At 41.6% G+C, this 17,304-nt stretch overlaps 1 protein-coding gene and 1 long non-coding RNA gene across 8 annotated transcripts; one reads left to right on the top strand and one right to left on the bottom strand.

Moving 5' to 3' along the window:
* Positions 1-2,426: 2,426 nt before the first annotated feature.
* On the top strand, positions 2,427-11,032 carry LOC141729160 (uncharacterized). Its single transcript, XR_012580435.1, has 3 exons — positions 2,427-4,573; positions 4,760-4,814; positions 10,920-11,032. It is a non-coding gene; the product is annotated as an uncharacterized LOC141729160 (long non-coding RNA).
* On the bottom strand, positions 7,746-14,684 carry NPY5R (neuropeptide Y receptor Y5). 7 transcript variants are annotated; one of them, XM_026792940.2, is made up of 4 exons: positions 14,450-14,684; positions 12,410-12,678; positions 11,576-11,733; positions 7,746-9,431 (listed from the first exon to the last, which is right to left on the bottom strand). In XM_026792940.2, the coding sequence occupies exon 4, from the start codon at positions 9,417-9,419 to the stop codon at positions 8,088-8,090; it is 1,332 nt and encodes a 443-aa protein (XP_026648741.1). In that variant the 5' UTR covers positions 9,420-9,431; positions 11,576-11,733; positions 12,410-12,678; positions 14,450-14,684; the 3' UTR covers positions 7,746-8,087. The 7 variants fall into 7 exon arrangements, with proteins under 7 accessions (XP_026648741.1, XP_026648739.1, XP_074397297.1 ...); XM_026792938.2 differs by having other exon boundaries at positions 7,746-9,428; XM_074541196.1 differs by having other exon boundaries at positions 11,576-11,670.
* Positions 14,685-17,304: the final 2,620 nt, after the last annotated feature.

Below are 17,304 nucleotides of genomic sequence, written 5' to 3'. Positions count from 1 at the left end.
TCTCCTGGAGATAGCTGAACACCTGCCTGCCATGGGAAGCAGTGAATTAATTTCTTTATTTGCTGTGCTTGTGTGTGTGGCTTTTGTTTTCTCTATTAAAAGGTCTTCATCTCTGCCTGTGAGTTTCCTACCTTTTACCCTTCTGATTTTCTCCCAGGTTCACTGGTGAGGGAGTCAGCAGCAGCTGTGTGGTACTTGGCTGCTGGCTGGGATTAAACCTCTACAGGGAACAATAAAAAATGGGGTGAATAGCTTAGAAGCAAAGAGTATTTTGGTGCTGGAGCTGTGTTACAAGGTTAAGATGCTTTGGTCAGAGGACATATCAGGTATGTATGATATATAAGACTCCAAGGATTTATAAGTAATAAATTTATCTTAAAATAATCAAAACTGCATATTCAAATATCTACTTTTTATTATTATTATTTACCCATACAATTAGTAAGACTCTAGGATCCTGGATGTGTTGAAGTGATTATCTAGTCCTGCATACAGATTTCTTCATTCTACTTCATCTCTGTGAAGTGATTCCTTCCTTGTTCCCTTTCTAGCAGTCTCGCACAGGTGTCTTCCACAATTTTCTGGAAGGTCTCCAATTTTAGGCTATTTCAGATCAAGAGGAAAAACAAGTACCACAGAGTTTTCAGTCTCATTCACTGCTTTTTTCATCCATCTCTCCTGTGAAAGGAACAACATTTGAGGGCCCCTGCTGACTGCAGGTGTGATGATGTGCGAGGGGGAGATTGGTGTTACATGCTCCTGAGAGCTCCTGGGAAATAACTAATTTTTCTGACATAAAGGGCCTTGCAGCAGCTTTTCTGAAGAACAGAACCCCACAAAACCAGTAAGATACAAGCTGTGCCCTGAATAAGCTTGAGTCCCTGAATGGTCTTAAGGAGCAATCTCAAGTAGAGCGTATTGCAATTTAGTTCTGCAGAAGGAATGAGGTTCTGAATTTTACCCGTTGTGATGTGCTGTGTGGATCAGATGAGGCTATGCTGTCTGAAATGTGTTCTCATACTCCAGGATATTAATTGAGAGAATGTATCATTGAGGCTTCAGACAATTACCTTTATGAGATGTGCCTTGGAACTGATGGAGTCTTAAAAAATACGTAATTGTTTCGCCTGGTTTTGGTCCCAGTAGTTACATAAAAATAAGTTTAATTTTCCTGCAGTAAACAACTTGCACTTCTCCCAGTTGTGCTAACATCACAAAAAAGAAAAGGAAAAACAAAACAAAAACCAACACAAAACCAACAGAAAGTAAAAGTTTAGCTTATATTCTGACCTCTTGTGCAGCTTCTTAATCCTCTGGCCAAGAAGTCAAAATCCTTATGAGTGCTAAGTGAACCACAATTTGGTGGAAAGCCAAAGGAAATTACTAGGAGTTAAAATAGAGTATGATTACCACCTTCTTTAACATAAGAAAATCTAGATGAAAATCTCATAGAAAGAGGCACTAAAATTACTTGTAGAAGGGATGGTTTTATTTATCTCCTAGTTTATATATTTTTCTCTCAGCAAAAAAAGATTTATAGTTAAACTTATAATTTTAAATCTTGTGGTCTGTCATAAAATGGGTTTTGTCTTTGTGATTCCAGCTGAGTCTGAAGAGATGATCAACTGCTTGAGTATCACAAAGTTACTTCTCTGGAGAAATTTTGCACCAGAAGTGTCTTTAAAATAATTTTGTTCACAGGGACAGTAATAAATGTTTCCTGCTTGAAAAATGTCCTATTAATCTCCAAGTGATACAGATATGATCCTTTTCCTGTTAAGATAAAGGAAGTATTTGATTAACTGGATGTAAGAGCAGGACCAACCTACTTTGGTCTCAAATATCAAGTCTCTATTCTAAAAACTTCCCAGAGGGTTACTTGTAAGTCTCATTATTAAAATGATCATCTTAATGTGACTACTGGGGCAAAATGAAGCATTCATACTTGTTCAAGTGAGCTGAATTTGGATTGTAGCAATATTTTGTTTCACGATATTTCCTAAGACTAGCATGTAATGAAGTAATTTTATTACTTTAAAAATGTTTACAATATTTTCTCTTCAAAAGGAAACAAGATTAATAAAAGTCTTACTTTTATAGTTCTATTGGTTTCATCACAATGGTGCCACTTGTGATCTTAATTCATTGCTCACTCTTAAAAACACAACGTGACCACATCTTCGTGCCTGCAGTTATAGTCTTTCTGAGGAAATCAGGATTTAAGACATTTTACCAAGGACAAGCTGTATCAGTCTAACAGGCTTTTTTTTTTTTTTTTTGTCTTGTAATTGAGATGGAGTTTAATAAGAGGTAAAATCAATAATAAGAGGTAAAATAAATCATGGTAACCTGGTAGAGCACATATTTCTAGTATCCCTGGGCTTGAGAGATTTAAAAATAGATGCTGTGGTGAGATTCACTGGCCCAAGTTTATGCTCTAGTATGATGACACAGATTGTCTTAATGGCACAGCATGATGCACTCTGAGTGATCTCAGCAAACCTATCTTTATCAGATGGTTGGGAAGAAAATGCTTTTTGTGTTAAAGGAAAATTTTGAGAGGGGTAATTTTGAAGGCATTTAAACCCATACTGACTTATTAGGTGTTACTTCCTGAGACTCAAAAATGTTCAATAGGCTTCTGGGTCACCTGTGGGATTAGTAATGTTCAGTGCTACTGCCACACACTAACTGTTCGTGGTAGGTGCTTGAGACGGGTCTGGCTTTGATGTATTCCTTCGATATTGGCAGAATGTGGGTAAGTAGTGTTAGTGTGGATCTGCTTTTAGCTCTCTTTCTCTCTTTTGTTTCTCTTCCTGGAAAAGTTACTTCAACTGAATATGCACATTCGCATCAGCTCTCCCTACTCACAGTGTAAGGGCAACCTTCAATTAATATACCTTCAAAAAGGTGTATATATTTTTGGATCAGAACAAGGCAACTGCAGGAGTCCTCATAACATATTGCATGTAAAAGGCTCTAGGAAAAAAAGAATATGAGAGGTTTGTATTTAACTGTATATGAAATAAAAGAACAAGAAGCCTGACCTCAGAGACCACATATGGTCAAAAACAGTTCAAAAATTGACTTAATTGTCTTTAAAGTCATGAGGTTCGTGATTTTACACTATTATTCCAGGCATGTAGGGGGAAAAAAGGAAGTGACATGTCTAGGACAAGAGTCCTGCTGCTGCTCTAAGGCAGTTCCAGACTGTACTAATGTATTTTCTGGCAAGGAATTATAAATGCAAATAGTATAGGCATAATTTAGCTTTCAGCAGAATAAAAGGTTAAATTCCTAACAGTATTTATGAAAGTCATATGAACCTAACAGTATTTATGAAAGTCATCTTTCTAGAGACTGTGATGTTTAATACTGTTTGTCGTGTATGCTGCAGAGGGATATTGGGACTACTGTGAAAATCTATTGATATATATGCTTTTTTCCAAAAGCGCAATAATAGCTGACAGGCTCCTATGGATAGTGGATAGCAGAAGGTTTTTTTAATTTGTTATTACTTTTGCACAGCAGAACTGGATCCTAACTCAGCATGATTGGAAGTGAGCACTTTTCTTCCTGACTATGCTCTTCTCCTTGGTTCTTACACATCTGCAGATCAATGGATAATTTTTCCGCTTTTCCCAGGTGTTTGTATTTCAGAGAAGGAAACATTTAGTCATGAGAGCTTCCAGGAACAGGACAACCAGCTGCTGTGGTTTTGCTGTCCCATTGGCCTGCCTGGGACAGAGTTGCCCCCAGAAGGATTCTGTGCTGCCTGCTGGGGCTGCAGCTGCTCTGGGCCCTTGGCAGCCATGGCCAGCTCCCCAGCCTCTGCTGCCACGGCCCTGTGGGCAACCACAGGGGCCCAACCCCTTCACCACAACCTCACTGAATGCACTCCAGTGCCAGCCTGGGCAGACCTCCTCTCAGCCCTGGCCACTGCCCTGGCTGCCTCAGGGCTGACCTGCACATGCCAGGGCATCTGGTTCTTCTCCACTGAAAGAGAAGGGGTAAAGGCGAGTTGTTTTTACCTTTGACATTTGCAAAAAGTCAACTTTGTAAATGATATTTTGTAGAATTAGAAAAAACAATTTGTTATGTGAGTCTTCCCAAGAATTTAAACATTCATCATACACAAAGACCATCTGTCTGAAAGCCTTTTTTTTTTTTTAATTGAGAGGAATTACTCTACCATTACAATCCATTCTTCTAACTCCAATGGATACATGGCTCTGCAGCTGCTGTTTCCTGATTGCATTTAGTGGATGCTATCAAAACAAAAGTCCTATCTTTCCATTTATTTAGATTTTTAGTTACAGAAGGGGTAGACTTTAGCTAACCAAAGGACTTGGTTACATGCGCTACTTGAAAATCCATTTTAATGTGCTTTGTTTTCTAGGAAGTGTGCATTATCTACATCTGTACCTGCACATCTACCTGTCTACATACAAGAATGATAAAATGTCATTGGATATTGTGATAACATTTTCCCAGCACTTATTGGAAACAACAGCACACTGCCAGTCACTGCTGCGTGTGAAGCTACAGGAGCATTCACTGCAGCTCAGACCAGGTGAGGCCTAGTAAAGAAGCAAGGGGGAAATATCCTTGTGTTTAGAATTTTTTTTTAATGTTCAAGACTGGGAAAATATTAAATGGCTGGTTCAGTTTCTTATCCCTTTCACAGAAGTCACTCCTTCGCATTCGGGAGTTGCCTAATGCCTGGTTTCACTTGCTGCTGCTCCTGTTTGCTTCGTAGGTATTCCTTGCTGCTAGGGGATCCAGCTACACTGGCTGCTGAAGTGAAGTGGAAGGTAGAAAACTTGCTTTATTTTTATTTAACATTTCAGAGGAAAGACAGGGATATTTTGGAAATCTCCAAATAGAATGCTAACAATTGCTTTATAAATAAAAAGAAAACACACATTCTCCCACTATTGCTTTGGAAAAAATGACAGATTTATATGGCACAGGACTAAAGAAGTTCAATAGCTGTCTTGATTTAATTCTCTATTGCCAAATTACAATTTGTTGTGCTTGATCAGTGTAAAGAGCAGGGAGCACAATTATTGACTTCATCCAGGCAAATAGATATAAATCTAAAATCTCCAGTGTACAGACTAATCTTTGTGCAACTCAGAAACTAGGCCTTGTTACAGTCCTAGCATGATTCTGTTTGCCATACAGAGTGAGTACAATTTGCTCTGGAAAGAATAATTACTGAATAAACAATTTATATATAAATAACAATTGGCAATGTAGGACTTATAGTTAAAATTCTGAAAGAATGGAAGAATAGAAAATAAACAGCAAGTAGGAAAGAAGATAACAATAAATTGAAAAAAAATTAAGTCAGAAGGAATATTTCAAACTGAAACAATGTGACTGCTTTCTTTTCCTTTTATGCTATTTGGCTATATCACATATAAATAAAATTAAATATTACTATGATGCAAAAATTTGTGGACAGAAAGAGGGCAAAAGCTGCAGTAACTTCTTTAGGATGACATAATTGTGTTGACTGTAGATTTAACTTTTTCCTATATTTTTAAAGTATTAAAAAAATCTAAAAAGCTATTTAAATAATCTATTGTTCCAGCAGTATCTATTCTGTACCATTTGTACTCTATTAAGTGACATATTATAGGATTTTAGAAGATAATAATCTGCAAAATGCAATAGTCAATGCCCAGGAAAAAACTATCAAAGTATATCACTATTGAAAACAAAGAACAATGGGTTAATGGGAACTAGAGGTTAGAAAAATTCTTTAAGGAGAGAAGCTATTACCCACTGGCATGTAATAAACTCCTTAGCAGATAATGGCTTGGGGAGGAAAGGTCTCAGAGTTATAACACTGTGATGATAAAAAATAAGCTGATGATTCTTCAAAACAGAAGAACTGCTTTCACTTTAAAGACTGTCTGGAAAGGACATATCTTGAGGGAAAAAATTGCACAATGACTGTTTCCAACCACCCATTTATAAAAATAATAACTTTGTTTCTCAGTCTGTAGAAGAAATATACAAAAGCCTATTGGATAAAATCTTAGTGGAGAAAAGAAAATAATCACCAGCTATAATTGATGAAAGGTGTTACAGTTTAAAACTCAAAGCAAAGGCTTTGTATATTTACTGAATCCTGAGGGCAGAGATGGATTATTAAATTAATCTGGGGCAGGTAAGTATATATAAATATACACTTTGCATTTGTGCTATGAAATATAATATGACTTAAGGAAGATACCTGTGATTCAAATTTGGAAGCAAATATATTAGTCTGGTTAAAAGGAGACAAGGGGAGAGAGGAAATGCAGAAAACGTGTGTATGTGTGTATTTGTGTGTTTGCACACATAGAATGACAGAATGGGTATGGGTCAGGTTGGAAGGGACCACAGTGGGTCACATCTGATCCAACCTCCCTGCTCAAGCAGGGTCATCCCAGAGCACACAGCACAGGATTGCATCCAGACCATTCTTGAGTATCTCTAGTGAGGGAGACTCCACACCCTCTCTGGGCAACCTGTTCCAGGGTGTGCTCACCCACACAGTAAAGTTCTTCCTCATGTTCAGGTAGAACTTTCTGTGCATCAGTTTCTGCTCATTGCTCCTGTGCTATTGTTCTGCACCACCAAGCAGAGCCTGGAAACATCCCTGCAGCACCCTCCTTTTAGGCACTGACAGACATTGATGAGTTCCTATCTCAGTTATCTCTCTTTGAGTCTGAACAGGCCCAGCTCCCTCAGCCTGTCATTGTAACAAAGATGCTCCAGTCTGGTCATCAATTTTGGTGTGCTCCACTGGATCCATTCCACAAGCTCCATCTCTCTTTTGTCCTGAGGAGCCCAGAATTGGACACAGCACTCCAGATGTGCCCTCACCAGAGCTGAGCAGAGAAGCAGCTGGAATGTTCTTCCCAATGCACCCCAGGACACCGTTGGCCTCTTGGCCACAAGGGCCCTGCTGGCTCATGGACAGCTGGGTGTCCACCAGGACCCCCAGGCCCTTCTCAGCAGTGCTGCTTTCAGCAGGTCACCCCCAGCCTGTCCTGGTGCAGGGACAGGTTATTTCCCCCCTAGGGGCAGGACCCTGTGTTTGCCTTTGTTGAATTTAAAAGTAATCTGCTCTGTCCCTCCCCATCCATCTGCCAAGGCACACATGCACATGTTTATTCGAAAGCTGTTATAACTTCGCAAAGCAAGTCGGTCAGTTATAATGAAGTGAGTTTTTACATTTTGGTAAATGAAGAGAAAAATTCCTGATGTCTTTCCATTTTCTTTTTCTTTCCATTATCATTTGCTTAGATAATGAAGGCTTACTCTGACCAGAAATGTGTTGTGGGTTCAGGGGTGTCATCACTGTGAGAATAAAGACATAACTATAGATAAATTCAGGCTGGATGAAAATGACATAAAATGACAAGCCAGAGTGAAAATTGTCTGAGGAAATCAGAGATAGGTTGTATTGGATAAGTACAGTGGGATGGAAACAATCAAGGCAAGAACAATGACCCTCAAACCCATTTCAGGGAATAAGGCAACCAAGGAATAAGCAGCAAAGCATCTTGCAAAGATATTGCAAGCTATGAGTCAAAGAACTAAGGAAAAATATTTTCCTAATAACATCCAGAGAGATTTAATTATATTACAAAACAGTCAAAGCTGGCACTGAAATAATCTCAACAATAATTATTTAGTAAATTATATGTATTTTATTGTAGTTTTATGACAGTTAATACTGACATGTCTAAGCAGTCTGTCTCACATTTATTACTCATTATATATTCTGTATAATTCCAAAGTACAGGTTGCCAACAATTTGGGTAATGAAAATGGTGTTCTGGTTTTGTATACTGAGCATGATTTCCTACATGTAACAGATAAAAGAATATTATAACATATGCATATATTTCTGCCCAATGCAAGAAATACATGCAGCCATAGAACTATCCATCCACAAAAAAATGCTACTAATCACAACCAACTCACACTAACTAAACTAAACTAATTGAGCTTTTACAGCTATACACACCACTAGGCTTGAAAGCCATACTTGTTTGTTTTACTTTATCTTGGGGCACATAAAATCATGGTATTTGGCAGCACGGAATAAGGGACATTAAATCAGCTTTTATGCTGTTGTTAAGAAACCCATAGAGAATGGGATTCAAGCAGCAGGACATCATACCCAACAAATGGCATATGCAATATACTAATTTAAAGTGCCTGTTGGAAATGAGAGTGGCATTAAAATCTGTGACAATGTGGAAAAGGTGAAGAGGCATCCAACTGAAGCCAAAAACTAGTATTAGCACTGTCAGTCTGCAAAAAACCCTCCTTGATCTTGTCTTAATTCTGATGATGGACTGGGACACTGTAATCATGTTCTGGATCTCTGTGTTTTCTTCTGGTTTCATTTCAAAACAGATAGGGATGCCAGGGATGAATTTACTGGAGGAAAAGAGCTGGCTTTTTTCTGTGTCAGAGGTTTCTGGGAGATCTCTGGAATGAGTATCCTGATGATGCCTTGAAATAGCTGGCATCACACTTGAAGTCTTTCTACTGTATCTTCTGTGGTGCCTTCTGCCAAAGGCACAGCTCCACCTGGAATATCTGGAGGGTTGAACCTGTGCGCCAGCACTCTTAGAGGGATGAAGAGTTAGGTTTATCATCTCCTTTTCTTCAAACTTGTTTTCCTTGTTTGACAGCCTAGCCCCTATGCTCCTGCAGACACTGGTGTGGCTGGCGGTCAGGCACGCCAGCGGCAGGATGTACTGCATGAACAGCAAGGTTATCGTGAAGGCGATCCTGTAGGAATCAGAGGGCCAGGACTCGATGCACAGCAGCCTGTTCTCCAGTCCCTCTAAATTCAGAGTTTTGCTGAGGTCCACGGTTTTATGGAAAACTGGCAGAGGGGAGCAAATTGTGAAGCCAAAGGCCCAAACGATCACTATTAAGAAATAGCCTTGCTTTGCTGTGAGATTGCTGGAGAGGGGATACTTTATCATACGGTACCTTACTGCAGCAATAGATATTAACATCAAAGTTGAAACTAAGACCGAGGCACACTGGAGGAAGGGCATTACATGGCACATGACAGTGCCAAACATCCATTGGTCAAGCAGGACGGATGTCAGCGTGAAAGGTGAACAAAACAGCACAACCAAGATGTCAGAAAAGGCCAAGTTTCCAATGAGAATGTTTATTACTGTCTTCTGCTTGCACTTTAGTAGGGCCATTAGTATAAGTAGATTTCCCACAAAGCCAGCCAGACTTATAAGTGTGTACAGCCCAATGAGAAAGTACTGCATGTCATCAACACTACTCTTATAGTCTTCCCAGGCAGAAAAATTCTTTGTTGCAGCAGAGGTGTTCTTGGTATGTGTGCTGTTGGTACGGTCTTTGAATTCTAAATCCATTTTACAGTCCTGCTTAGAACGAGAAAGTCATTAATTAGCATCTGAAGAAATTATGATATTGCTGTTAATCAGAATGTAAAAATACATAAATTTACCTTTTACCTCAATGCAAATAAATTACTATTGCTGTTAGTCTACTGTGAGGCAGATAACTTCAGGTCAATATGAATTAGCTAAGTAGATTTTATCATTTGGTGTTCAGCCCTCCTAGGACTCCTACCTAGATGCTCACGTGGGAGAATGGCAATTTACAGGTCTGCATTATGATGCTGCCTTTTAACTGTGTTCTGCTGCAGAACATATTGTCAGGCTTTCCATGAGGGAACAGTTAGCTACAAAAGCAATACACCTTGAGCTGGTGAGATTACTCATGTGAATAACAGCCCATTGATATGAGTAAGGAAAAGACAGTCACCATCTGGGCAGATGGCTAATCATTATATCATTGCAAATTATAAAGAAGGCACCTGAAAATGCATATGCTAACAACTGCAGTAGTATTTCTTACCTTGCCAGTAGACAACTAACAAAAAACAGGTGAGAGCTTTCAAAAAGCATCAGGAAATCCACTGTCAGTAATCCAAGATGGAATTCCTGATGTGTGTATAGAAATCATCATCTACTGAGTGCTGAATATAGTTTAACTGTGCTCAAGCAGACAGGAAAACTAAAAAACATCTAAAGTAATTGGATGTAATATAGAGAGGACAGTGTTAACTGGAGGCAAACTCCACACAGCCATTTGAAAATTCAGTGAACGGCAACTTATTCAGCACAGAATCATCTAGTGTTCAACCTAGCTCAGCACAAAGTTATTCTGCCTACTGAATCTTCATATATTAGTCTTCATTTTAGAACAAACAGAAAGACATGAGAATTCAGTTCAAACCTCCATTTATCTTAAACACTTAGATGTACTAGAATTTCAAAGTCAAAATTCCCCAGAGTGCCAAAGTCCTGTACAAAACTGCTTAATGTTTAGAAAACTTACATAAGAGAAAACGAAAAAGATCTACAAACCCACAGCATATGTCAATACAGCAGAAGGCTGTATCTGTCACCTAAAAAGGCAGGGCTCTTTGAGACTGTAGCAATCCTCAGTGAGCTGTACCATGCTGACATTTTCAAAGTGCAATAATATTATTTGGCTCCCTCCACACATGCAGATGTGCTCTTTCCTTCACATCATGTGTGTTCCTATGGTTATGGTTTGAGCCAAAGGGAAGCTCAAACCATAAAACAACCTGAGAATGTTCACTCACTGTATTGTGACGAGAAGGTCCTCCAAGTAAGAGTAGAAATATACTTATGAAAAGACTTTGCAGGTAATATGTTGGAAAGAGGTGAAAGGAAGTCAGCCTTCCCAATTTGCCTCAACATTAAAGTGCTTTTTAACAGCTAAAACTGAATTATGAACTGAATACATGAAATTAGATAACCAAAATATTAAATTGTGTGTATATGAGCAGAGAGGCATTAATGCATATTATTTCTGTTCAGTTTCTTCTAGTCTTTAGTGAAATGGTGGAAACCCATATAACAGACAAGTAGTGATATCTGAGTCTACATTTTCCTCTAGACCAACTTGAAAGGAGCAGACTAGAGATTTGGTAAGTGATCTAATCTCTCTGTTTCTACATTGATACAATCAGTAGTTTTCATTTTGATTTCTCTTTATACAACTCTGAGCTCATGAAGTAAGTAGTTTTTATTTAATTTTTCTGAGCTAATTTTTGAGTTGCTAGTAAGCAACTGAAAATGGTATGTGCACCACAGTGACTTTCCAAATCTGCTGAAATTTCTACTACATAACTTTTTCTGCCCTGGATAAGGTAAAATAATGCTATGAATAAGACCAAGAAACAAAATTTTATGTAGTGTTATGTTGTAACATGTTTAATAAATTAATGTTTACTAAATTCTTCTTGAAGGTTTAAGTGAAAGATTGTTGCCAGTTTCTGTGGATTTTTACACCTCCACATAAAGCTCTTGCAGTGTGGATTTAGCAGAAGGGTTCATTGTGGTTTTAATTCAAATTATGTCTTTAAAAACAAAAAGAAAACATGCTGGTTTTCTGAAGCAGACATATTTTGTTGGGATGCATCAGTACTGAGGAAGTTTAGCAGGAGTGCCTCTGAAGTTCAGCATGGGCTTACCAGCTCTGTTCCTTCTGTGCTATGGCTGCCCTCTAACTCAGGTGACAGACAAACTCTTCCCTACCACGTGTCTTCATTTCCATGAGGAAGGAGCACTGGAAGAAGTCACAACATGATCTCTTCAAACCCTGGCTGGACACCTAGGGCACCAAAAATGTCTGTGGAGCATAGAAAACCCTTATACACCATCTTCCTGTAGTCACAGTTCCAGAGTGACAGCAAGACAGAGAGGGAAGGAATAACAGTATAATCTACTGGTTTCAACAGACAACTGCTGTGCTAACACAGGTTCCCTTTGCAAAATGCACAAAGAGAATTTTAATTTTGGATGTGTAAAAAGAAATCAGGCTTTCCCCCTAATTTCAAAATATGCTAAGTAGATCTCTTGCTCTCTGGGGTTTTTCTCCCGCTCAAAAAGAAACCAGTTGTTGTCAGTCTGAGTGCCAGCAGCAGTGAAGATGCAAACAGAAGTTTTCCTCCCATATCATTGATCTCTAGTCCCCAAAGTCATCTTAGCATGCCACTGATTTCACAGGGCTGTGTGCACTTATTGGCATTTATCTCCCTGCTTTGTTTTAACAGCTGTTCCTGTTCTCAGAGATTGGCTCGCCCTCCCTTATGTTGGTTGGTCAATCCCAGTGCAGCACGTGGCTGTAACTTTCAGGGAAATGGAAATTCCTGGAAATCCCATTGTGGAAAACAAGATTAAGTAATACAGTCCCTTTTCAAAACCTTCACCTCATATTTGAAGTGTATTTCTAAACCAAGTGCGTGATAGTGCCAGGGTGGCTTGCGCCTGTTTTCAAAGCTGAGATTTAGTTAATCTGAAGGTACCTGCTGGAGGTTTTCTAGCTGTCAGCTCCAAACGTCGGATCACTTTCACCTCCTGCATCTACCAGTCAAGCAATCAAGGTCCCACACTGTAATGCTGGTTTGGACATGGCACATTCCTGACTGTGCTCAGCTACACCTGTGGGAGCTCTGTGTGGGCTTGCCCAGGTCTCCTGTAGTTTCACTGGAATGCTTGAGGCTGGAGGCTAGGCTGCTCAAGGCAATAGAGACTGCAGTTTTGTGGCAGGATCCAAGGTAGATTTGAATATTTACTGTAAGAGTCAAATGATTGCAGTTAGCATTTAGCTGAGTTAGAGGCACCAGAAAACCTGTGCTAATTTAACATGCTTAACATCTTATACTTAACATCATTTTTTTCACTTAAAGCTATTGCTTAAATTACAAATTCCCTAAATCATAATTTTGGACAGTTAATAGGCTGGATATTTATATTTCTCTATATATTTAAAGGGAAATTTTCAAGAGCACAAAAGTTAGGCAGGCAACCATCATCCTCTAGAGGCAATTTTTTTCTCTGGAAATGTTCTTTCAATTAGATGAAATACTTATATTAAGGTTTATTCAGGGATAAGAGCTTACATCCCACAATATTAATACCTATTAAGTTATCTCTGACTGGCTGGTCCTTGTACGGTCCAGTCAGTTTAATCCTTGCAACAGGGCAATTAACCTTTATAGCTCTGAAGAATTTACAGTCTTGGATGACCTTTCTCTATGTTAAAAGAAGAAAAAAAAACAACCGAAAAAACCCCACAAAAAATCTCAAAAACAAACCCCCCCGAACCCCATGGTGAAAACATACAGGAAGGAAGCACATTGTGTAAATTTGTAAGTACAACCTTTCTGCCCTCATAAGACTGGAGAAATATCAAGACTGCACAGAATAAGTCAGTGAAGGTTTTTAAGCAACCACACAGATGTAAATAGTTAATATGAGTAGCCGTTACCGCACGACCACCAAAGCTTTAGGAAAGCACTGAGCTGTGTTGTTACAACCGAAGAAATAATACCCTCACATCAATACCGACTGAGATAACATCCGAGACAAAATCTGAAACCACTCAAGTCTTGCATTCGCTACACAAGCTAAGGATAAAAAGCTGCTGATTCTCATGTTCTTGTTCCTAATGTGCAACAGCAAAAACTAGCCTGAGAACCTGGAAGAATTCAACAGATTGAAATTACTTCAGAAGTCAAAAAAAAGCCCGATTTTTGTACACATTAATGGTCTGCCTCTTTCTCTGAATCACCAAAAGAACTACACCATTATCCCGGAAAATAAGAATAAAACTTCCCAAATTATGCCGAACCCAACTAATAAGATTGTATGTCCAGCTCCAAGGAAATGCTATGGAACATAATGGGCTATTCGTTGGCCAGAACAGAAAACTTGAAACGCTTGGCTACATTTTTTTTTTCCAGGGACCACAGCAACTCCTGGCTCCTGGGGTGCAAAAGCACCAAACCACCCCAAAACGGGAACGACAGATATTCGTACCCTTCCACGCCTCCTTTGGGAACCACTCTGCACCGCTCCGCGTCCGAAACCGCGCTCCCGTTCTCAGCCCGAGCCCCGGGCGCCCCGCGGCCGCCGCGACACCGCCACCCGCGGCAGGGCTGGTGGCTCCCTCATCCCATCCCATCCCATTCCCGCGACACCGCCACCCGCGGCAGGGCTGGTGGCTCCCTCATCCCATCCCATTCCCGCGACACCGCCACCCGCGGCAGGGCTGGTGGCTCCCTCATCCCATCCCATTCCCGCGACACCGCCACCAGCGGCAGGGCTGGTGGCTCCCTCATCCCATCCCATCCCATCCCATCCCCGCGACACCGCTACCAGCGGCAGGGCTGGTGGCTCCCTCATCCCATCCCATCCCCGCGACACCGCCACCAGCGGCAGGGCTGCTGCGCTCCCTCATCCCATCCCATCCCATCCTCGCGACACCGCCACCCGCGGCAGGGCTGCTGCGCTCCCTCATCCCCGCGCACTTGGTGCCAGGGCGGGGCCCCGCGCAAACTTACGCGGCCGCCCCGTGAGGGGAGGGGAGCTGAGCTGCGCCGAGCTGAGCAGAACCGACCTGAGCCGAGCCGAGCTCCGCGTTACCTGCGCGCGTGTCCCTCTGCGGGCGCTCCGCGGTGAGGAGGGGCAGCGGGGGCGGCGCGGGCAGGGCGAGGCGGTGACTCCGGTCCGCGCTCACGGCTCCGGTCCGCACTCACGGCTCCGGTTTGCGCTCACGGCTCTGATCCGCACTCGCGGCTCCGGCCCGGGCGGGCGGAGCGCGCCTCCGAGGAAGCGGAGGGAGGCGCGCAGCCCCCAGGGCTGGTGGCATCTTGCGGGGGTGCTGCGGCGGCGCCGGGGCTCGCCCGCGGCCGAGGGCCGGGCCCCGGGTCTGGGGGTGCCGCCGTCGGTGCCGCGCCCGCCGCCCGCTCGGCCGAGCTGGGGCTGCAGCGGGGGGGCACTTCGGGAGGCCTCTCCAGGCAGCCCTGGAGCCCGGTAATTCAGCGCCGCGCGGTGTGACAATCAGAGTTTCCATGGAAATACAGCGAGACGGTAAATACACCTCGCGCTCGCCGGTGCTGAGGGGATGCTCTCAGCGCCTCGCCCGGCACTCGGGGCGCGGCGTTTTGCCAAGGTGAAACGCGCCGCGAGTCTCGGGACACAGCGAGGCGCGATCACAGACAGGCAATCACTGAACGCTGGGCAGAGCTCCCCTCGCTTCGGCTGGAGCAGAGCTCCGGAGGTTTTTATCCCTCCTGCTCAAATACCCTTTAATGTTTATTTTAGAACAGGTGGAAGGCAATGGTTTTCGCCCCAAACAGTTTTCCTCGCTGAGCTGAGTTCGGTTCTTACAGAGCAAAATATATGAAGGGTCGTTTTAATTTTATGTGAACAATCAGTGAGAAAGCAGGGCATTTTCTTATGTGAGCAATATTTTAAAGCCTAAAAACTGTTGGGTATGTCAGTACAAAGCATGAAAAGACAAACTCTGCTACTCTCAGCAGCTGTTATCTTCTAGCACAAGAAGAATCATTGATCATAGTCCTATTACGGAGCTACAGCAGAACTCAGTAACATTCGGGTCCCTGGGAGCGCAAGTGGCAGAATCTGACACAGAAATGTAATGACTTTCCCATTTGCTGAGGTGGTACTTTGACAGTTGATATTAACACAGCACTGCAGAAAAGCCATCCCTATAATTAGCCTGTGAAAGACTGTACCACACCAAGACAAAACAACTGGATCAATCATATTGTAAAATAACCTTTGAAAAGTCCAGGTAGGTTCCTTATTTAACTTGGGTATTGTGAAAATACCCATTGAGCCATCCAGGAACAAATCATCTTCATCTTCAGCAGATAAGCTCAGGATGGTAAAGAAGATTTCATCCTATCTTCTTTTGAAGATTTCATCCCATCTTCTTTTGCCTGCTTCTGCATAATTCACCACCCACTGCTGGTGAATCACTGCATGTGCAAGTGGAGCACAGGGAGCTGCCAGTTGGAAGTGACGTGCCAATCCATCTCATGGTGTTAACACAACTCTCCTGTTAGTCACAACAGAGAACAGAATTAATCCTTTTTAGGCCTGAGTAGCTGTTCTTAGCATTTTTGACCATCTAAGAGTTTGACCTATAGATAGAAACCCACTACAGCTGTAACACATGATGGGCACGATGAACACTTTCCCTACTTCTCTTGTTCCAGGAGAGCTTCCCACATTGCTGGCCCCACTGCTTGAAGTGGAAGATCTCTTCTGGAAAAAGTGTAGTTTTAAAGATACTACATATTTCTATGGAAACTGCTGGCTACAGCAGACTGATAGTGTGTTTTACAAGTAGTCTAAATTTGCTGGCAGAGCCCAGTGGGAAATTAAACTTTCTTATATTGCACAAGTGTGATTTATGTGGGATCCCATTGTACCTTCATAAAGGTACAAACAGCCTGCCACCATGTTAAGCCATTTCTAAGGTCACCTAGTACAGTTTCCCAAGGAGCCTCCAGAAAATATGTGCTTCTTAGCAGGAGTAGTCAGTAAGACAAGTAATCCTTCCTCAAAGCAATTCCCTTTAAGAGTAAAATATTCTGCTTTTTTTTGTTTGTTGATTGTCTTATTTTAAAGGGGTTCATCAGCCAGTAATGTATTGGCAGGTGTGAGATTATTTGTTTTATTCCCCACAGACCTGTAAATAACACCACATTTTCCTCAACTGTGTCTGCGCATTTCATCCCTGATACTTGCACACATCAGAGACAACTGCTATTCAGACCACTATAATTTTTTCCTTTCCACTATTTGTGTACCTCTGTCTTGCCAGTAACATTACTGAATAATGAAATCAATAATCTAGAGATAGAAAAGGTATGGCCATTAGAGATATCAAATATCAGGAGTGGCAGCAGATCACAGCACAGGTTCCCTAGAGACCAGCTCCCATATGATTGTTGAGAGCACAAAGGAGTCCTTGAGGAAGTAAGGGATGGTGATGATGAAAGGTACCTCCTCTGGGGGAGCTGGGGGAAAATGGTGCATCAGAGAGAGAAGGCTGGGATTCCTCAGTCAGAAGCATACAACAGAAAATACAAGAGAAAACTCTGTGTCTATATGAATTCAAATTAGTTTTGTCATGTTTCTTACTGTAGTCCCAAATGTATCTTTCTTTTGGGAGAATCATTCCAATATCCTAGAAAATTTTACCTCTAAAGGCAAACTGTGGAAGATATAAAGACTCAAATCCTAATGGAAATCTGTGAGAACTGATAAATGCCACAAAACCAAAGGTCTAAAGCACCTAATATCCAGTTCCTCAGCATGCAGTCAATCACCAAAGTCAGAGTTTGTCATGAGACAAAGTCTAGTGTTATTGTAAAGTCTGCTA

Source organism: Zonotrichia albicollis, chromosome 5 (assembly GCF_047830755.1).
Source record: "Zonotrichia albicollis isolate bZonAlb1 chromosome 5, bZonAlb1.hap1, whole genome shotgun sequence".
Lineage (NCBI taxonomy): Eukaryota > Metazoa > Chordata > Aves > Passeriformes > Passerellidae > Zonotrichia > Zonotrichia albicollis.
Note: the sequence above shows the minus strand (reverse complement) of the source record. Positions and strands in the feature narration are given on the sequence as shown.

Coding starts and splice junctions, on each gene's coding strand:
- NPY5R (XM_026792940.2), bottom strand. CDS start 9,419: ATGGATTTAGAATTCAAAGACCGTACCAACAGCACACATACCAAGAAC.